Here is a 22,508-nt window from a genome sequence, read left to right as displayed (position 1 = left end):
CCTTCATGATAAGGCTTTCAACAAAGCCTGTGTGAAGATTGAGTATGAAGTATGGTGTTAAAGCAATTGGTAACTGGTATAATAATAAAATGTCAAAATGTCTATATTACCCTAAACATGGATAACTTATCTAAATAGAGTAAATATATTTTTATTTTCCATCTGTTTATGACATGATCGTGGTTTTCTCTGAGGGAGGGAGCTTTACAGACTAGATGAAGAATATTGGGAGTACTTCACTTTTTCTTTGTTTGCCCAGGGACATAGGGTATCATGTTGCATGCTGAAGTAGAGAAGAACATTTTCTGTAATGAAATGTCTCCATCATGCTACAGAAAGATTTTGAGACCTTCTGAACACAGCTCTGTCTGTTCTTTGGTTTAAAATAGAATAATGGAGCAGAGGAGCAAGGACACTAAATTTACAAATTCCTGTACTGTTAATCAAGGGAGAACAACTTATAAATAAGCTTTGACCTTAAAACTTCAATGGATTTCAAAATTCTGTTCCCCTTTTTCTCAATACCTCTTTTATCTTCCTTCTCTTTGTTTCTTTCACTTGTGTGTTGCTTCCACTTTTTTATTCTGGGGCAGCTAATTGTCAGCTGCATTGTATTTTGAAGCAGGACTGGTATTGATCACGGACACAATTTCAGTGAATTTCAGCATAATCAATGCATTTCAATGAAATATAATGCTTCAATGAAATGCAGTATGATCACTGAATCAAAGGGGAAATAAAATCAATTATGACAAATTAAATTTGAACATTTATACCATGCTTATAGACTCGTGCCTCTTACTTGCAAATACTATCCTTTAGCAGATAAATACTGACAAGACGTGTAATTTGCAATAGTAGTAGCTTTGATTTAATGACTTCCATGGTATTTTTTTTTCTTTTTGTCCTTCAGAAATGGGTGAATAGAGAAATATCCAATTTTGACTACCTTATTCAGCTGAACACAATGGCAGGACGAACTTACAACGACCTTGCTCAATATCCTGTGGTAATTTTAAAAAATCAATTTTTTAGTTTTTGCTGAAGGAGTGCACTTTTCCTGTTTCAAAAGAGGGATCTTTAGTCTGTTTGATCTTTGACTTTTTTTTTTCAGTTCCCCTGGATTTTACGAGATTATACTTCAGAAGAACTGGACCTGAATAACCCAGCAGTCTTTAGAGATCTGTCCAAGCCCATAGGGGTGGTAAATGAGAAGAATGCTAAGGCTGTAAAAGAGAAGTATGTATTTGAACACTTATATTTCTGTCTTTTCTGAGACTTGAGGCTAATAATACATTTAAATAAATAAAGTGGTGACACTAAAATTTTTTAAAGCTAATTTTATAACATCACAGATGTTTTCGCAAAGATTGTTGATTCTTTGTTCTTGCTGCATTCAGATTAGTTAGCTTATACAGCACAGAAAGGACAATTTACTGTTGTAAATTTTCTGTTGTTTCTCAGATGTGGAGATGAGAAACAGTATGTAGAGATACTCAATTTAATGGTCCAGCAGTTTGAAGAGACATACTGTGTCCTATATCTGTTTCAAGATGAGGAATGTGAAATCATACTGATGAGTTGAGCTGTCTGTTCTGAAAGGTAGCACTGATCCCTAGATCTGTGCCTCCTGTTCTTTTTTTTTGAGCATATATTATTATCTTTGAAATAAAATGTAACTCAGTCACTTCCAGCAACTCCTTTGTAGGTAGGAGTGACAAGTACTTACGTCCACACATCAGTGTAGCTATCCTTCCTTTTTGCTAGTGTGAGGAGTGAGTACTGTCATACCAGATTGCACTTGCCAGGCTGCTTGCAAAACCATCTTTTTTCAGAAAACTTGGAACACGGAGCATTTTCTTTGAATGATGAGGGTCTATCCCTGACTGTAATGAAACTGGTTTTCTAGCAGTATGTTTAGCTGTAATTTCTCTTACTGGCCTTGTGATTTAAAGAATATATCAGCCAGATGGTGGCACAGTGCTGTAGAGGGTTTGCCAGTAGAAAAGGAAAATTGGCATGAGTGTTAAATAAATCTCTTCTCTGCATCCTGAGACAATCACACATGCTTGTGTTTTGTTTTTTTTTTAAATCTTGCAGGAAACTCTCACAAGTCCTTTCAGTAATAAATATTCAGCTTTATTCATGTGTTTTTATTTGTTTTTCTGTTTTAGCTCTTATGTAAAGTCATGCTAAATCAAGCTTGTCTTGCCCTTTATCCAGTTTCTGATGACTGATAGCAAATGCCTAGGGAAGAGTGTAAGAATGGGTATGCAAAGGGTGATCCATCATCTCATGTACCTTTCTGTCTTTCTGTAGTCTTTTTGCTTGGGGACTCTGAGCCAGAATTTGAATTCTCATGTTTAATAGAACGTGATGTGTTTTTCTCTTACAAATTCCTGTGATCATTTCTTTTGAATCCTTCCCTCCAATAAGTACAATCCATGTGTATATCAGCTGTAGTGCTCAATTGTATTTATGGTTATAAATATTTTCTTTATTGTATTTTTTTTGCAGATATGAGAATTTTGAGGATCCCCTTGGGATGATTGACAAATTTCACTATGGAACACACTACTCAAATGCTGCTGGTGTCATGCATTACCTCATTCGGGTAGAACCTTTCACAACACTTCATATCCAACTTCAAAGTGGCAGGTATACTGTGAGCACGTAAACAGAGCCTCTGTTTTCTTCCTTATTTTACCAAGAGAATGAATGGCCTGATCTGAGTTCTCTGACCCACAGGTTTGACTGTGCTGATCGACAGTTCCACTCTATTCCTGCTACCTGGCAGGCACTCATGGATAACCCCAATGATGTGAAGGAACTTATACCAGAGTTCTTCTACTTCCCAGAATTCCTGGAGAATCAAAATGGTAAATAGATTGCTCAGAATATTCTGCATAGAACTCTCTTCTTTTACTCTTCTGAAAAGAATTATAAGCAGTTATGAATGCTGTGGAACACTCATTATTTAAGCTTTATAATGTACTTGTATAAATTACTTCGGTCATCACACTGGCTTCAAACTGTTTAGTGAGACACCAGTTGCATTAGACAGCAGCCTGAATGTTGTTTAAAACTCAAGAGTGGGATCTTAAGGATGGCTAAAATAGTGTTGTCTGCCTAATGTAAAAGATCAGAAGTACTCATTAGGGTATTTAAAAATAAGAAAGTTAAAAGAATTCATACTGAGCAGATAGTGGAAGTTAGTGGAGATTAATTAGTATTCGTTTTTATTGGTTTTGTTGGGTGATAGTCTGGACATCTTCAAAAGTGAGGTCTCGTACTTGTTCCAGGCAATCAGTGTATTTGCTGCTTTTTACTGTTACCTACCAATGCAACGTTAAGTCACTTGATTTTAGAGCTATGTAAGATTCCAATACCCATCAGAAGAAGGGTGTGTATGTGGAGAATAAGCTGTTTCAGTAATATGTAATGTTGACTAGAAAGGAACATTGCATTCTAGTATAAGACTCCTAGCCATTTTTTTCTTCACATTTAGTGCATAGGAGAATCGTTCTTCCTACTAGATGATTTAAAAACAGATTTGTGTGTTTATGCTGCTGATAATTTCGTCTGGTAGCTACAATCTACTGGAGTTCTAAGTTATAAAAATTTGAAACACCAAAGTCATGCTTTCAAAAGTCATTTAAATGTTTGGAGTTTTTCTAATGAAAGCTGGTGGGATTTAAGGCTTAAAAGCCTTAATTCTACAATAACTTAAACCTGTAAGTAACTTCGTAGTTGTGAACGAATACTCTCATTTAAATGTTTTGGACTCTTAATCCTGGTAAAATAAAGCAAGTGCAGGTATGTTTAAAGATAGGTGTGAAAATGATTAATGTTACTTTTGAGATTGGCACTGCAGTTTTTACATCATTTGAGTGCTTTGGATAACTTATGTTTCACTTGACGTTTTAAAGATTCATAGCAGAACTTAAGTCTCCTATGTCAGTGGTAGGGTTATCGTAGATTTATATTAAGAATTTTTCAATATCCTTCCCATGCATTGAGAAAGAACCCTTTTAATCTTTATAAAGAAATTGAGATTTTTTTTTGGAAGTATTTTGTAGTAACTCTTAAAATTCTCCAAATTATTCACTAGGCTTTAACTTGGGTCAGCTTCAAATATCCAAAGAAGTGGTAAATGATGTTGTTCTCCCCAAATGGGCCCACTCTCCAGAAGACTTCATTTGTAAACATAGGAAGGCTCTGGTAAGATGATGGTTACACATCTGAAGTAATGATAAAGTACACCTATACATTGTCACTGTGGCTTAAATATAAAATATTGGGACTACATTTGAACTGGAGTTGGTGTTGAATTTGATGTTACAAGTATCACTAGAATTTTCACTTAAAAGTCCTGTGCATGTAAATAAAATGCTCAAAAGGAGGGAAAAAAAATAAAGCCTGAGGATGCTAATGATTTGGGAGTTTGCTGCCTTAGGAGATAAAATGCAAAATTAGGTGTTTTTACGTGACAGGGCTTAGACATCTTAGATGTGCTATTTTGTTGTATTAAATTTCCATCTTACATGGCAGTTAGTGCAGTTAATGCATATACGTATTCTAATGCTTCTGCTCTATATGTTAGTATATACCTAGTTTGTAAATACTCTTAGTTTAGGAATTAAATCTTTTTCACAGAAAATAGTAAATACTCCAAGAAGGGACCAGAATTTTTCACATTATTACAAGAGTGTTTTTTTCTTCCAGGAATCTGAGTATGTTTCTGCTCATCTTCATGAATGGATAGATTTGATTTTTGGCTACAAGCAGAGGGGACCAGCTGCAGTGGAAGCGCTCAATGTGTTCTATTATTGTACTTATGAAGGTACAAAGCAGTATGCTTTCCTGTCATTGTCATGAGAATTGTGGAGTTTCAGTATTAGCTAGAGAGGACTTGATTTGTGATCATGCTGTATAGTAGCATATGGTAAAGCAAGAGAATTATGGCTGAAATGTGGCAGCATGACTTATAATTTCTTATCAGACACCTAGAATATTTGATGCTTTAATCAGAGGTTTTGAACCTAAAATGTTAATAAATGTTTTAAAAGAGGGGACTATTTCAAGTGCTTGTGTTTTGTTTCTAAATGTGCTGGGGGCTTTTTGTGTTGTTAGCTCTTTTGTTTGCTTGACTAAAAACATTTTTAGTGTCAGTCAGCGTAGTTTAGTTTAGTTTAGTCAGTGAAGGGGTTTCTCATGGATTGGGGTCAAGGAAAATTGTATAAATAAATAGTAGATTGAAGATGCAGTCTATTAATACAAAAAGTGAATTTTGGATGGCTTTTGTATGCAACTTACTGCATGCATGAAGTATATTAAATCCATTTTAAATAAATCCACAAATCCACATAATAAATAGTCCACATAAATAAATCCATAGATCCACAAAACCCTGCAACTCTTGCACTGGCAGATATACTTAGAACTCCACATGCAGAGTAGAGTTTTCAGATTGTATTTTATGTGGAAGCATTGTTTGGAGGCTTTTCTGGGGGAAAGGTTGAGAATGCTGCAATTAGTTTTTGTTACATTTGTTAGCCATGTCTTTGCTCAATATATTGTTTGGTTTATGTTTCTTTTTTTCTACCCTTCATCTTTCTTGTTGTGATCCAGGGGCTGTGGATTTGGATGCTTTAACAGATGAAAAAGAAAGGAAAGCTTTAGAAGGGATGATAAACAATTTTGGGCAAACTCCCTGTCAGCTGTTAAAGGTAATGCTGTTTGTTCCTTCCCAGTCAGACCCTTGAGGTTAAATCCAACTGAATTACAAAGGACTTTGGTTTGTAATTTTAAGAAAGTTAAGTCTTTACCACATCAACATGTATAAGGGTCACATTGATGGAAATTTAGCATAGCATTTTCAAAGAAAGTAGTATTCTTTCAGAAAGTGAATTAGGTGCTTAAGAGTCTGTTTTCCTGTTGATTGTCAATAAAATTCTGAGTACCATCTATGACTTGAAAAATTGGTAGATTTCTCTAATTTGATTGTCTAATTTGACACTCCTTCAAATGTCTCCTAGGAGCCCCATCCTCAAAGGCTGTCGGCAGAAGAGGTAGTGCAAAGACTAACTAAAAGTGATACCTCTACTCTGAATCTCTTCCAGCACCTCACTGAACTGAAGTCATTCTTCGTAGAGGTAGATACATTATTTGAGATTGTTTAAAGTCTAATCTGAAACTTCTGATCTACTTGAAACAAAAAGCAGTAACCTAGATGAAAACCAACTTGCTTCCCATGAAGGAAATATTTTTAAATACAATTTGTATCTGTCTTTTTAGTTAGCTTTGTAAAAGTTGATATATTTGTATCTGCTGACATCTTGTTTAAGTATTGAGTTAGCCAGCACTCTGTGAAAGCTAAGAACAACACTGGTGATACCTGGAGACTCGCTGAGTTTGGTGGCTAAATTCACTGATTCGGGACAGAGCCAGGGTTTAAGCTCTGGTATTTGTTACGCTCTATACCTGTATGAACTGAGGATGTGTGTATCAGTGTCCAAGAGTACTTTACGGGTCTGATATTGATTCCAGAGGCTTTGGGTCTTTCTCTTTACAGGTTCTGCATTTGTCCCTCGGCTCTTGGTTATAATTAGAACAATATCATGTCGTTTCTCTTAGGGAATCAGTGATGGTGTCCCCATTGTCAAAGCTGTTGTCCCCAGGAATCAGTCACGTTCCTTTATGTCTCAGGGAAGCCCAGAGATCTTGGTGAGTTACACATGTTAATATTAAACTTGGAGACTGACAGCAGTCAAAACAAATAGGTGCATTTTTTTGTACAAAGTTTTTTTTTTCATACAAAGTTTGTAGAGAAATACTTTCTAACTGTTCCTGTTGAAATGTGTTCCTTTTACCTATGATGAACATCAGCTATCAGTTAAAACTTTGTCTTCTGGAGAAGTAAGGCTGATTTGTTGAATGGCATTTAAGTGCGTATGAGACATGAGAGTAAGTAGTGGTGAGGTGTATTGTAAGTTGTCTACCTGATCCACTTCCATAATAGCAATCAATTTCCTAATGTAAAGCAGTCTGGCTTTAAAATGACAGGGTTGAGTTATTAATGACACCATTACATTTAGCATTACTTTCCAACCCGTATCTTAATCTGTGCCATGTCTGGCATGTGCACACTCCAAAGGCTTATACTGTTCCTAAAATTAAATTTTGCACTGCCTAATACAGGCTCTGGTACTATGGCAGATGTCCAAATGATGAAAGGAGGGCAGTGTTTGCATATTTATGTCTATATGCATGGTCTGCATAATGGCCCCTGTGCAATAATGTCTGTGTTTTTCAGGAAATAATATTTTCTGACATTCATATTTTGTAGGTCAAATTCATTGTCCTGGCTTAATGTAGTATGTTTGTCATTTGGAATCTGAAAACATCGAAAATTCTCATTGTGTTTTTTCTAAATATATCATGAAAATAATCTTGAATATTTCAACTTCTTCCTTGCTTTCTCAGAAACAGAGCTGTAGTAGAATTTTTTTTCAAACTACCTATATTAATATGTTAACTATTACTGGTGACTATTTCAAAGAGAAGAAAAAACTTAAATGATAGAATCGTAATGAAATGTTTGGGGTTGAAGGGCACTGGTTGGTTGTTTTTGTCTTTTTCTTCTTAAAAATCAGCTTTCTTTGACCTGTCTATAACATGCAGTATTTTTACTTGGTAATAAGTACCGCATGTGGATTATAATCTTTGAAAAGGAAAGTAGATTTGCTTTTTCGATCCTTCCTTGTTGAAACTGCGTATCTGAGCTGGACTTTGTTTTAATGTGCAAGGGTGTAGGGTGTTCCTTTTTTTTTTTTTTCCTTAGTGGTAAACTCTTAAGAAGTATGTGCTTTTTTGTTTTTTCCTTATGTAAGCTCCAATACCAGAAAATAAGTCCCTGGGTTTCACCAATTGTAATTCTATCAAACTTTTTCAGGTAACAGCAAGTCTGAATTGCGTTATTGGAACCCATGGTTGGCTACCTTATGATAAAAACATCTCCAACTATTTTACATTCATCAGAGATACCACGGTGACAAATCCCAAGTAAGCAAATGGTGGCGATAGGTACAGATGAATGCATCTGTGGTAACAAAATACAGTAATTGTCTGACAATCAATGGACTGTACTGTTTTCATTGACTGAGTTTTCAGCTAAGAATATATTTTCTAATGTTCAATAATACTAATGTTCTAGTAAAGAGTCCTGTAAGTAGCATTTCAGGGTTCTTCATTCTTAGAGCTACTTCTAATTCTATTTTTTGCGGTTACCAATCATAAAAACTCTGCTTGAAATCTGAGATGAATACTCTTTGTACATTCTTAAACTATAGCGAAAGCATGGCACTTTTGTATTTGATTTTTGAGAAAATTATTTTTTTCTTTAATATTCCAATATTTGCTAGGGACATGAGTTATCTGTGCAGAATTAAATGACTGAAAAGATGTAAGGTGAAATCTGGTTTCCACTGATGGCAGTGACAGTTTTGCCATGGATATCGGGGGGCAAAATTTCACCTTTATTTATATGTAACTTCTTCTAAAGTTAGAACTTATTACTTTTTAAGGATATAAGAAGTGCAAGATAAATTGATTTGAACTAAGTTTAATTTTAACTGCTCATCACTTGCCTACAGAACGCAGCGCAGCATGAGTGGTCCTTTTGCACCTGGGCTGGAGATCACCTCTAAGTTGTTTGCAGTATCTCATGATGCAAAACTCCTCTTTAGTGGAGGACACTGGGACAATAGCATCAGAGTGACATCTCTTACGAAAGGAAAGCTGATTGGACAGCACATCAGGCACATGGGTTAGTAACTCTTTATATAGTGAAATGAAAGGTTTTATGTTGGAAATTCTGAGAAATTCCTTCTCAGAAGCAGTAGTCAGGCATTGGAACAGGTTGCCCAGGGAGGTGGTGGAGTCACTGTCCCTGAGGGTGTTTAAGGAAAGGTTGGATGTGTTGCTTAGGGACGTGGTTTAGTGGGTAATATTGGTGGTAGGGGGACGGTTGGACCAGGCGTTCTTGGAGGTCTTTTCCAACAATAATGTTTCTATGATTCTATGTATTGTACCTTGACTTTTGTCCTTCTTGATTGAATTATACTTAGTGCACCTGGGCTGCTAGGCATAGTGGTCATAAAGGAATGGCAGTATAACAACAGAGGAATACTTAAACCATGATTATACACATATATTTGAGTATGGCTTTTTAGTAATTGTAGTGATGGTTTAATGTAGTTTCAAAATAAGGCTTGACTTCCTTTTTTAGGTAACAAACATGATTAAATTATGCTGGTACACCTGGTTGTATAATGGTGTCATTGGTTGATACAGTCTCATCAGTCGTCATCACAGCAGAATGCTTCATGCTGACTGTAAATGAGGATACATTGTTGACATCTTGTGTGGTTTTTGTCAAAGTGTGGAGAAATTAGTCTTAAACTATATCAACTTCTTGTTATCCTTTCTTTGTCTAGATATTGTGACCTGCTTGGCAATAGATTACTGTGGAATCCATTTAATTTCAGGCTCCAGAGATACTACCTGTATCATATGGCAAATAGTTCAGCAGGTATGTTGTATAGACATACTCTGAGAAGCTGTTTCTGCATGCTTCTTTTGTTTCATTGTTTTGCTGTGATGGTTTATTGATTTCCTTTCTGCCAGCTTTGTAGGGAAAAATAGCTCACAAAACCTGATTAACTTAGTAATTTTGTTAGTCCCATTATCTTCTATGTTTGAAATATTTACTATATACATGAGTTACTATATAGCTGAAGTACAGTAACACTGATGGTTCTTTGAGGTTACTTTTCTCTATTTAAAGGCACTTTCAAAGATTTCACAGGTTATTTTCAGGATAGGCAAGTATCATCCCTATTGTCCAGACAGACGAATGGGAGGACAGAAACACTGCTTGAGACTACAGGAATTAGAACAAATACTAAAGCAATGCTTATAGTTAAGGATTTTTACATTTCTAGGCTGCTGCTAATTATAATAGTTGCGTTTTAACATTGTATTTCCTCTGTGGGAAGTACTGATGCATAGTAACCAGGAGTTAGCAAAGACATCACTAATCTGTTACCTGGATTTATGCTGGCATTTTAGAATTCTTTGATATTGCTTTAACTCTGTGAAAGAGGTTGTGTGATGCATGTGTGTACTTACATTCAAAGTGTGAGGTATCTCCATTGTTATGCATTTTAAATGTTCATTTCTGCTGCTTCATAAAAGTACAAATAGCATTAATTGCAGAATGGGCCTGTTATGTGTTATGGACAGTACATTTGGTCATGTCACCCTGTTCTTACCACTGAACCTAAAGTTAGCACATTAAACCAGTAGAGTGGTACATAACTGTGTTTAGTGGATGCATGCTGTGAAAAAAAGTTAGCTGTCTTTTATGATGAGAGTATTTACAGTTCTTTCAAGACGTATTCTGTACTTAGTACAAACAGTGCATCATCAAAAAGGCAAGACCTAAGTGCTTAAAACAGTATTTTTTGTCTCAAGACAGAATAAATGTTAGAAACTTCATAGTTTATCTTTTCAGAGTGAGTTGAATGATGTGTCCTTCTCTGGAGAGTATTACTGTTTAGAATTGTTTTTCTTTAGGATTTTTAATCTACTTTTTATTTAGCAGATGTATAAGTGATGTGTTATGTATTGTAAATTCTTCTCATGAGAGTTTTATCTTGGTCTTTACAAAGTGAGAATAATGTTCTGCATACTGCAACTTCTGTTCTACTTCTCTGCCCTGTATTGTCTCTTCTTTCCCAGCTCTTTAATCTGATACTTGTTCTGCATTTCCTGTATGCTTCAGGATTTCAGGACTTGGTTGGCAGATTTCTAACACGCAAACTAGACTGGAGAGTTCTCTGCAGAACTATTTACTGTACCTTCTCTGTAAGCACAGATCTTGCCTCAGAACTGGTGTGAGAATAAGTCTTTATATGCTGACAGTATGCTCACTGGAACGAAAATACTAAATTGTTTTGACATACTGCAGTCATGTGAGCAATTAACTTAGTATTTTTAATGAGCATTATTGCAAAATTTCCATTTTATATCATACTAGCAGCAGTCACTTAGAAGTATTATTTCCTTGGTTTTCCCCTAGAAGATAGAATAGAGTTACTTTCATTTTTAAGCAAAAAATAGGTTTCGTATTCCTTGAGATTGGCTATGAAGGCAGTGCTTAATTCCAGGGTAAGCTGTAAGAACTGAATAAGCCCAGACACATGGACAAAGAAAAAGTAGGTGGATGGACAAATGACTCCTGTTAGGACTGCTTGCTGTGGTAGTTGCACACACAATCATCTGAAGAGAGAGAAAGAAATCAACTAAGTAATTCTGTCTTTCACATCCACATAGTACCTGTATGTGCATTCATTCCTTGATTTCAGTAAATAGGACTGCTGACATAAAAGAATAAATTGAAATTGCAATGGGTGAGTTGTGCTTTTGGTTTTGGCCTATGTCAAATATACATCTGGCACAACTAATGCTGAAGATACCAGAAACTTATTTTTGTTTGTCCTTCAGCTGCAAGAGAATGTGTCATTGCACTTTTTGTTACTCTCAGGGAGGAGTGCCTGTCGGCCTGGCACCTAAGCCATTACAGATCCTTTATGGGCATACTGATGAAGTTACGAGTGTTGGCATCAGCACTGAACTGGACATGGCAGTGTCAGGATCCAAGGTAAGAATTTTAATACTTTTCCCTTCTTTGCCATTTCTTCGATCAAACCCTAGAGCATGTTTGAAGAATAATACCAAAAATGTGACTATTTCACAATTTCTTCTTCAACCTGGCACATGAAGAACATATGTGCCATCTCCCTTGCTGCCTACTTAAATCAATCTGTCTCAAACAGTGCTCTACGCAGCATAGGCTTCAGCTACCCGTGTTGTGCTAGTTTGTACAGATGAGCTTTAAAGCATATGGACTTACTTGGAGAACTTAACCTTCTCACAGAAACAATTCTGTGACAGCTCCTTCCCTGCTTGCTTAACCTTGAAGGCTCTTTGCAGCTTACTGAAGCTCTGCATTTCTGTATGCACTGTCAGGCTGCTGAACTCTGTAATGCACATCATGCCCAGTCATAAATGTGGCCTATAAAATGGCCGATTTGTTGTCTATCCTTCCCCTATTGCTCTGTTTGCATTTGTTTTACATATGCCTATAGTACATGGCCTTGAGGGGGAAGGATTCCTCATGCAGGGTTCCTAAAGCTCAGAAGTCCTAATCTCCAGTTAAGATTTTAAGTACTTTTAAAATAATTCATTTTTATTTAAATACTCATTCTGCCTGTTACTGTAACTTACCTCCAAGTTTGCTGCCAACAACTTACCTAAATTTGGTTTCTGCAGGATGGGACAGTTATTATGCGCACTATTCGGAAAGGTCAGTACATGAGAACTTTGCGACCACCTTGTGAGAGTTCCCTCCTGCTGACTGTTCCCAATCTGGCTGTGTCCTGGGAAGGCCATATAGTTGTCCACACTAGCATAGAAGGAAAGACCACTCTTAAGGTACTTAGCTTCATGGAATACCTCTGTTTCTTTTGCTGAAGATTTTAATCATAAATGTGCCTGATTTTACCCTTATTTCCTTAAAAACTGAGGCTTTTTTGATCATGACATGTCTTTTCTTTTTCTTTTAGTTTTGCAAGCTGATTTTAGTGTAATTTGATAAGGTAAATCACAGACATACTGTGCTCCTGTAGGTTTCACGAGAATCTCCAAACACCTGCAAGGCAGATGCCCAGGCATGCACTAATTAATCATCCTGTGAGAGCTGTTTTGAAATGCAAAACTAGGAGTTTTGCAAGTTCCACTACTCACAAAAATAGTTTTATAAGGGGAGCAGTGAGTTGTAGATGCAAGATGCCCAGGGACTACACTGGTGTTTCTTAGTTTTGGATTAGAGAAACAACTATAAGGTTTGCTATATAGCTTATTCTGTCTAATGAGTAGCTGTGTAGTTGTTCTAAGTGTAGAACTGTTATGATTTCTGTGAGAATGGGAACTTTCCTGTAAGACAAACTTATTGGATATAGGCATGCTAGCTGCATTGGGAAGACTGGGTAGAGATGAAACACCAAGGTGTTGCCAGGCTGGAAGATCTTCAGATGGTCATGTTAGCTGTGTCTTTAATCCATCAAGAATTTGTTGCCTTGTCCAAAAAGTGCTTCCAGCTATAGTTCGACAAAATAAACTTGTTTCCTTCTGCTTTTCAATTCAGGGTGAGGTGAGGAGGCTGAGGATAAGAGGGCTTTTTCCTTCTTCCTTAACAAAAAACATCAAAAGACAAGGACCTGTCCATTAAGTCCATGGATGTTTCCGGAAAATTTTGAATTGATTAGATGGATAGGTAGGATCTTATGTTACATCAAGAGGTAATGAAGAGTAACTTCAAAACCTTCCATACAGGACATACATGTAAGACACGGGCTCAGTTCTCATATCATTCAACAAGCAAGCTGTTGTCGGTGATATTATCTGTAGGTTACTGCCCAAGTCAACTCTTATTAGTGAGCTAAATATACAGATAATACATCTTTAAGCCAACCAGTCCTCTGTGATATATTTATTTTTGATTTTTTCAGGATAAGAATGCGTTACATCTCTATTCTGTCAATGGAAAGCATCTGAGTTCTGAGACTCTGAAGGAGGAAGTGTCAGATATGTGTGTGACTGGCGAGTATATTGTGATGGGCAGCTTACAAGGATTTCTTTCCATACGGGATCTGTACAGGTAATGTGCAACCAATGAATTGATTATTGAGATGCAAATACAGAGGTTCATTTAGAAATGGCTGTTGTAATGTTGATTCTGCTTGGTGCTATAGGTGGTAGCAATTGCTTTTTTCTGTATTCCTGGAGAAAAAAAAATAAAAAAACACCTAAGGGGAACTAAGATGGGAGAATGGGAAATGAAAAGTTTTACCAGTCCACTTTCCTCCCGTGCATTTATCCCAACCATAGGCTTTGTGCTGACAAAATTTAGGAAGAGCTGTGTCTAATGCAGGCAAGTTGTGGTTGTCCTCATGTCTGGTTAGTCACTGGGAGCTCAACAACTTGGTACTGTGATCAAACCTTGTATAGTTCTGCACTACTCTGTAGAGCTCCACTGCTTCTCAGAATGGGAGTGATCTTTGTCACTTAGGCAGTTGTGGTACTAACTAATATTACTGATCTTCCAGTGAGAGTGTCTTAATTTTCTGACTTAACCTGCTGTTCCCCTTCTTGTTATTGAAGCTGTATTCTGAGGTATGATTTGAGCTTTCTGTAAGAGTTCATAATAATCAGAATTGCAAACGGGATCCTTGAGAAACTCTTTTATAGCACATCCTATGGTCTGTGATCTCAACTGCAACGTGATTCTTTTCAATATGAAAAATATATATACATAATGTACTTTCTCTGTGTCTCTTGTTCATTTCAGCCTGAATCTGAGCATCTCCCCGTTAGCCATGCGACTGCCAATTCATTGCATTTCTGTCACTAAAGAGTATAGCCACATCCTTGTTGGCTTGGAGGATGGCAAGTTGATTATCGTTGGTGTTGGCAAGCCAGCAGAGGTAAAACCCACCATCAAGAACTTTTTCTACCGAACAGTGGGAAGTTCACTTATTTCTGCTTTCCAGCTGAGCAAGAGGTCTCCTCTATGGCAGGGTAAATTTAAGAGCAAGTTTCAGTTTTCAGTGGGAAAGAAATAACTTTTGACTGCTGTACTGAAATTTCTCATAAAGAATCAAAGATATATAGGGATCACAGATGGGAAGCTCAGCTGGACTAACTTGCAGACTTTATCACTGACATCTGAATAAGCAAAATCTTAGTAGCTATTCTCTTCTGTATGTGATAGTGTTGTCAGCCACTTTCTGATGAAACAATTTTCCAGAAGAAAAATGGAAACTAAAGAGAGCGAGCTTCTTTTATTTTTTTATGGTTTCCATCAGATGTCCTTTAATATGCATTGACTGACATTGGGGAAAACAAATTACTTTCTGTTAAGAGTGTCTAATTGTAATGCGTAAAGAATTACTCGTGTAGGTTTCCCATATGCTCTGTGCTCCATATGGTGAATATAAACTTGTTGGTACTGCATATGCAATATCAAATACAGAGCATCCATCTGTCAAATAGCTACGCCCATTTTTTCTTGTGCAAAACACAGGTTTTGCTCTAAGTACTTCTTGTCATAACTTTCAAAGTGCTTTAGTTAACTTAAACTTGCCTCTCTTTATAACTTGATTTCCATTGTGCTGCAGTGTATTTACTTGAAATTGTGGTAACCACTCTTGCATGACCTTTAGTACATGCCAGAAGAGTTTGTCTTAATTTTATAGTTGGGTTGTGAAAACAGAGCAGCTTTATTTGTCAGTGTTTGAAAATGTTTTAGCTAGGAGATACACTGTTTAATATTTTAAAAAGGCTTCATGGAATGGTAGTCTAATTTTGGTTGCAGCAAATAGGGAGGGGAAGTTTCCACTGCCTTCCAGCTGGACAGTTTTTTCCTACTGTAGAGTTGATAAAGAGCTGCTTATGATGTTGTTAAACATATGTTTGTAACAACAGCTTTAAAGTCACTTTCACTTCTGTTTCCTAATCCATAGAAAATATCTTTTGTAGGCTGAAATGTATGTATTTCATTAGACTGAAGGCTTTCAGTTCTCTCTTCTTCAGTTCCTAATCACATTTTTCTAACTGTGAAGAAGGTTTTGTTTCAAGGTCTGGATTCCTTTTGTGAATGTAGAGGTTTTCCAACAACTTTTTTTTCAGGATTTTCTGTTTATAACTCAGATGATCTGCAAGCTTAATATCCATGTAAATAGATTATATATATATTTATATACACACACGCATATATGAGGAACAAAATCATGTCACAGATTTTCTAGTTTTCTATAATGGCATCAACCAATATACTTGCAAAGTGTGTGTGTGCGGGGGGGAGGGGGTATTTATTTATTTATTTGAAGTTAGGAATTAGTAGAATTTTATCCTTATACAGAAGACACTTTAGTTTTGACTATCGATGGTGATACTGATCCACAGGGTTAAAAGGAGATAGCTTCTTTATTGTGCACTAAGTGAAATGCTGCTTGGTGTTAAGATTGGCCTTTAGTCTTTCTGCATTGACAGACAGCATCCACTATGAAGTGAAGTATAATAAATGTTTTTGTATTTTTAACAATCACTTAGCTGTTTGGGATGTTGCAAAAGCCTGTGGGATTATCACCTGTAAGCAGCATTGTGCCTTTTCTACAACCTTGCTGCTGTGATGATACGGTTTTTAAGCAAGCTTAGCCATAGTACTAACTGTTGGGAATGGTTCTCAAGCTTGTACTGTTAAGGCATGCATCTTGTTTATTAAATTTCAAGGGATTTCATAACCGAATCAGCTGCCAGGTTAATTACTACTAGCCAATCATAAGTCCTATACTTAATAAGTGAATTAAATGTTTCTTATAAATTGTTGTCAGATGGCAGATTCACCAGGTGCTGGATTTGATGGCATCTGGTTGCTTATTGTCTATGTTTACTTACGGGATATTCAGTATGAATTATTTCTGGTTTAAATTTTACTCTGAGCGCTTCACCCAGGATCTTTGGAAGATGGTGTAAATTTGAAACCAGGAGATATCCTTTGTTTTTTCCTTCTTTCAATCTGTCATCACTGTCCTATGATACTCCATCACTTGAAAGAAATACTGAAGGATCAGTTTTGGTGATCTTTTCCTTTTAAATTCTAACAATTTTCTGTTTGAATTCTCTAAAATAAAGTGTCCTTTCTGCTAATTTGGTTCATTTTTGTTTGACGTTAACCTCTTTTTTTCTTTCTTCCAATCAAAATATCTAAACTCAACACTGTTTCTAGGGTGTTAAAAGTAGGCTAAGTATTGAATATGCATTACTTGGCAATATCCCTTCAACAGTTCTAAGTCAAAGACAACAGGGATTAGTGTTTTGTCTGTTATTTGTTTTTTTTTTTTGTCAGTCCCAAGAGTCATTCCTAAGTGTAACTTTTGGTTTGTTTTTTAATGACTTTTGTTAGTGTAATTTTGTTTATGCAGTACATTGTAGTGTCTGCATTTCACCAGAATCAGTGTCTGAAGTTCCTTTTTAATTTATCCACCTTATCCCTTCCCCTTCCTTTTGTTTCTCTGAATTACTTTTAAACAGATGCGCTCAGGTCAGCTTTCCCGAAAGCTGTGGGGATCAAGCAAACGGCTCAGCCAGATTTCGTCAGGAGAGACTGAATATAACACTCAAGATTCCAAGTGATTGCTGCTTCTACCTTCTCTCATGGATGCCAGAAACATATTTAATCTTTTGGTCACTTTAAATGTATATCTCAGCTTTCAGGGGCTCTACTGTTAACAGTCTGTTGAAGACGAACCTATGGTAGAGGTTTAGTAATAAGCATATGTACCCATGCAAGTTAGCTTGCTTGCACATTTTTCCTTAACTGTGTTGATTTGGTCACAAAAAAATCCTTCTCTAAACAGCTGCTAAAACAGTGTTTCAGGAAAACAAAAAACCTAAACACACAAACCAAAAACACCAGACCTCCAAACCCAAGCTTGCTAATTGAATTTAAGTACCATTTGATTTAAAGATGAATAGGGCCAGATGCTCCTTGATTTCAAGAAAGATATTTGGCATTGCTTTCACAGCACTGTAATTCCCCAACAGTCTGTCTAAAATTGTCTGTTGCAGTGGTCTGATTCAAAACTGGGATAGCTGACAATTATGACCTTTTCAGTATGTTTTTTAGACCAATGAACAACTTATTGTGATTTGTTCCTGTAAATACCTATTGCTATCTTCCTTTATGTAGTTCCAGTTTTAGGCTGTTCTGCAAGGAACATCTGTGTTGCACTACTTGATTATCAGAAATTCTTTAAAGTACAGACATGAATAACTTCAAAGAAGTTGAAGGTGGTGAAGGAGCAGAAGGAGGTAGGAAATACTTGCTGCTGAAAATTATTTATATTAAGTAGACTAAGATGCACACTAAGAAATCCCGTAATATAGTTACTATCTTGAAGAAATAAGAGGAAAAATCACGTATCCCTGTTGGTCAAAGATCTATCCTCTTCATTAGTAAGGCAACAAATTTTCACTGCAAAATCATTTAAACAACACTGCAGGACAACTTAGTGGAAAAGCACCTGTTTGTTTCTTGGCTTGGTATTCACCAAACCAGTTGTTGTCCATATTTTTATTTCTGTAAAACAAGCAGGAAAACAGATGATGTATCCATTTTCAAGATGTGTTTAATAACTGGGAGAAGAAAATACCAGATCATTACATGCTCTATACACAACAAAATAGTTATGGATTTGTTGCTATATTTTGGAAAAGCCATTACTGAATGTTTTTTTTGTTAAGTAATAATTGATGTTAGAAGGGATTGTGTTTTCCTGTCATGCTGGCGTTTTTATAATGTTAGTGATTTAAGTTATAAACCCAATACTGCTGGAAAAGCCTGGTGCTGAGTGAAAAATATGATTTTTTTGACTGGTGTGCAAAGGTATGTGTGTATATGTGTCTATGTATATATATGTATATACATGTATGTATGTCTATTAAAAAGAGAAGATATTCCCCTTGCATCTTTCGGGGTAAGGGCAGTATAAATATAAGGCAGAGCTCTAATTGATTGCTAGCTAGTATATTCCCTTTTGGCTACCCATCTCTTCCCTCTGCCATCACTTTTTTGTGTTATTTTTATTTATTTATGGACGTGAACGTGTTGTACCTCCTATAAAGGTTATCAGATATTCCCTGTGACTGGGGACCCGTTGAACTACCTGAGAACTCCATTATGTATAATCTCATTTCATTAACTTTTGGCATAATATTTGTTATCTTTATAGAAATAAAGTTAATTCTTGCCCCCTGGAAAAAAGATAATCTTTAAAAGTCCAATTAGTTTCACGAAAACTGTTTCCTCTTCCTCCTCTTAATGACTGATTGTGTGCTCTGTAAAGAAAGTTGTGTTGTTATTTCTTTTGTAAATGAAATAGTAAATCAGCCTTGTGAACAAGTGGGTCTATCCATAGTTGCAATATTCAAACTAATCACTGTGACAGACTGGATTGTCTGATTGTCAGGAGAAAATCAGAATAATTTCCCTGAGTTGCTTGCCAAGAGAGCATTAATATTTCCAAAAGCAAAGTGACATACTGTTTTTAATCACTTGTATATCGAATGAGAATACTAAGGATATTCTGGAAGTATTAAATGTGTATATGAGAATGTGAAGTATGTTTGTCCATTGTGATTTCATGAAGAAGGGATTTCAGGGGAGCTCTTTTGAGAGTAGTTTGTAAGAATTGCAGCTTTGAATGTAAGAATCTTCTGTGTTGTGGGAAGTTGAAAAAAGAAACACATCATTTGGGGCATTGCAGTGACGTTTTTTGTAAGTACGCGTATATGTTCTGCTTAAATGCATATATGAGATTAAGGGTATGCTTGCAGGGGAAGGGAGTGGAAATTTTGGTTTAGGTTAGCAGAATCAAGTGCAAAAAATATCGAGATAGGTCTTTTGTAGGGTTTGGTGAGAACATCTTTGTCACTTGCACAGAAGATCACACAAAGGTTTGAAATCATCCTACTGTGTTTTAGACAAGTTTATACAAGAGGTGGATTAATTTTTTTAGTAATTTAATATTCAGGAATACTGAATACATGGTGTCAGCTTAAGTAAAATATGTAGTTGAAATAATTGGGGATGAGAGGATTTATGGTGAAGAGTTTTGACATTTGAGTGCTATCATTTCAGTGCATCATGAGCATTAGGTGATCTTCACAAATATCTGGGACAGGCTGAAATGTGAATGGTTTCAGGGCTGTCAGACTTGAGAATAGTTTGTGCTCTGCACAAAGCAGCAGCAGAATGAGGATGGGGAGAGATGAACTCTGAGCTACTTCATGCTCTATGTAGAATGGCAACATACATTATTACCTTTTCATCTTTTACATGGTCCTTGAGGATGAGGGGTATATACCATCACAGTGTTTTTGGAAAGACTCCAAAGGTTTGAAGGTCTGCACTTTGCCTTTATTTAAAACCAGCTTTAAATAAAGGCATATAGGTGGTAAGTGTGAGCATTAGCTGGTATTTTGTTTCTGTTTGAACTTATTTGTATGTCTTTTTCAAGTATGAAATCATTTTTCCAATCAGCTGTTAAGGTTGACTGAATTGCAGTCTATTATGTATTAGTGAACTGACCTCTTCCTTTTGATTTCCTCAAGTTAGGTAAAGCTTTGGATCCCACCATGTTGCTTTTCATGTAGAAAAACGTGTGCTTGTGAAGTAAGATTATCCTTTGTTTTTGAACTAATATTTATTTACGTGTTAAAAAGTAAAGCTGTGAGATGAAACAATTCTGAACAGGAATTCAGAATAAACATAGTTGTTCATAACACTACATTTGTCAAGACCTTCTTGGTGGTACTTGCATTTAATTTTTGGAACAACCTTAATGATATTTATCAAAACTAAAGATATACTTATCTTTGAAGCTGAGTAAGGAAGCATGTGTGTAACTATATATATATATATAGTTATATATATATACACACACACACATATATCTTGAAAACTTTCTTTTGATACTTGTATATAGTCTAGATCAAGCAGCTAGCAGTATTGAGTAAATTCTCCATAGAACTTAAAAGTGGATACCAAAGGATGATACTTAGAAGATCTCTCCCTTATTTCAAGAAAAATGTTTAATTTTCACAATTTTCTTGTAACTGTTGATAGTATTTTTAATTGTCTTTTATATCTATAGTGAAGAATCTCATCTGTGCAGTTTTTATACTATACCAGCATTCAGAAAGTGAAAAGTTTGCAGTTCAAGGTAGCATCTAACTTATGCGAATTATACCATATTAATATACTTGTTATCTAATACTAAATCATAGGATATCTAGAAACCATGTCTTCTATCATCTGTGTACTTTACCAACACCAGCACAAAATAATAATCCCAATCTTAAACTACATTTCTCCTGCATATAAATATGTATCCTAATGTGAACCTAAGGCCTAATCTAATAAATACTGCTAGATGAAAACACTATGTAGGGTTATATTTAATTTGGTGGGAATTTAAGTATTCAGTGCTTTCTTGAATGGGCTTTTCATGCCTTTTGGTTTAAAACCTATGTAGTTTTCAGTTGTAAACATGACACTTTGGTAGTAGTCAGTTGCTTGTGAAAGTTCTGCTGAGAATGGACTTAAGCTGTGCAAGTATATGCTCTCTGATCTAGTTACCAGCATATATTAGCAAAACCTTCAGGAAGTATTATAGATGGGTGAAGCGGATAGTTCTCAAATGAGATATGCCACATAGTGCTACACTTCTGCAGACTTCTTTTCATTCATCTTGCTGAACTTGAACATTGTTTTTGCAGTCAGTCATATTTGGTGCTGTAATAAATCAGTAACAGCACAGCAACTATAACAAAGTTAATGAAAAGGCAACCCGTCAACAGGTTGTATTAACTTGCATTGCTTTAAAATTGTGCACATTTATTTGGTTAAGACTGTGCAGGTCCAGGCAGTAACACAAGACGTACTTCCACCTTTTAGGAGGAGGAGGTTTTTGTGCAGTCATATGCATGTGGGTTCATCGTATTACCAATGTCAGACCCCAGTGATTGGAGGATGTCTTCCTTTCTATCCCAAGGAATCAAATTCTCCTCGTTATTACTAATAGCTCTTGGAGGCACATACTTTTAAAGAAAGCCGGGGTTTCACGAAAAGCTACTGCAGTTTATAAAAAATGGTAGAATATTATTGTCTCCTTCTTCACTACTATAGTCATCAGATGCCTGAGTGGCAGTTCAACATGATCTGCACAGGTTTACTTTTCAGTCAAGTGCTATTATTCATCTTATTGCAGTCTGGAGTACCCCATAGGTGAGGAACTGCTTGTGGTGCTTATTCAAAGATACCCGTTGTTCAGTTTTAATTCACTTTTTTGCAGTGCATCTGTAGAAGAAAACTCAAGTTTTTCTTTTAGTTACTGTTTACCTAAAGGGCCCAAATAGAATAAGTATTTCACTTTTCTTCAGGAGAGAATTCCTTCAGTTGTGTGTGCTTTCTGTTTTTGTCTGCTGGACTTGGGAAATTTGGAAGGTATTTCTAGAGCTTAGGTCTGTGACTAGATTCTGTGCAGACACAATGTCATAACTTACCTTTTATCCCAGAAGCACGATCGTCAGTAGAGATTATAGTTTAATGCTGCTAAGGTGTCTTGAAATTGAAATATAAAACATCCAGCCATATGTATCATATATCTAAATGAAGTTAGAGGCCACTTGTGTATTTAATTTCCTATCTAGTCAGTATTTCCTGTTGAGGGAGCCATTTTTTTTGCCTTGAGGAAATGTTTAAAATAAATTTAATCATGTACCTGGTAGTACTGCTTTAATCATATATAGCTTTGAGCTAT

General features: G+C 36.0%; 1 protein-coding gene across 2 annotated transcripts in view; it reads left to right on the top strand.

Moving 5' to 3' along the window:
- Positions 1-19,305, top strand: part of NBEAL1 (neurobeachin like 1) — an 81,681-nt gene extending 62,376 nt beyond the window's left edge. For both annotated transcript variants that reach the window (XM_050711716.1, XM_035571946.2), the window contains 17 exons: positions 914-1,009; positions 1,115-1,239; positions 2,518-2,658; positions 2,749-2,879; positions 4,112-4,221; positions 4,726-4,843; positions 5,632-5,729; positions 6,039-6,155; positions 6,637-6,726; positions 7,955-8,064; positions 8,655-8,827; positions 9,498-9,592; positions 11,609-11,725; positions 12,397-12,558; positions 13,635-13,783; positions 14,474-14,609; positions 17,218-19,305. In XM_050711716.1, the coding sequence (XP_050567673.1) occupies positions 914-1,009; positions 1,115-1,239; positions 2,518-2,658; positions 2,749-2,879; positions 4,112-4,221; positions 4,726-4,843; positions 5,632-5,729; positions 6,039-6,155; positions 6,637-6,726; positions 7,955-8,064; positions 8,655-8,827; positions 9,498-9,592; positions 11,609-11,725; positions 12,397-12,558; positions 13,635-13,783; positions 14,474-14,609; positions 17,218-17,319 (2,070 nt within the window). In that variant the 3' untranslated portion in view covers positions 17,320-19,305. The remainder of the gene's footprint in view (positions 1-913; positions 1,010-1,114; positions 1,240-2,517; positions 2,659-2,748; positions 2,880-4,111; positions 4,222-4,725; positions 4,844-5,631; positions 5,730-6,038; positions 6,156-6,636; positions 6,727-7,954; positions 8,065-8,654; positions 8,828-9,497; positions 9,593-11,608; positions 11,726-12,396; positions 12,559-13,634; positions 13,784-14,473; positions 14,610-17,217) is intronic.
- The last annotated feature ends 3,203 nt before the right edge of the window (positions 19,306-22,508 follow it).

This window comes from Cygnus atratus, chromosome 6 (genome assembly GCF_013377495.2).
Source record: "Cygnus atratus isolate AKBS03 ecotype Queensland, Australia chromosome 6, CAtr_DNAZoo_HiC_assembly, whole genome shotgun sequence".
Lineage (NCBI taxonomy): Eukaryota > Metazoa > Chordata > Aves > Anseriformes > Anatidae > Cygnus > Cygnus atratus.
Note: the sequence above shows the minus strand (reverse complement) of the source record. Positions and strands in the feature narration are given on the sequence as shown.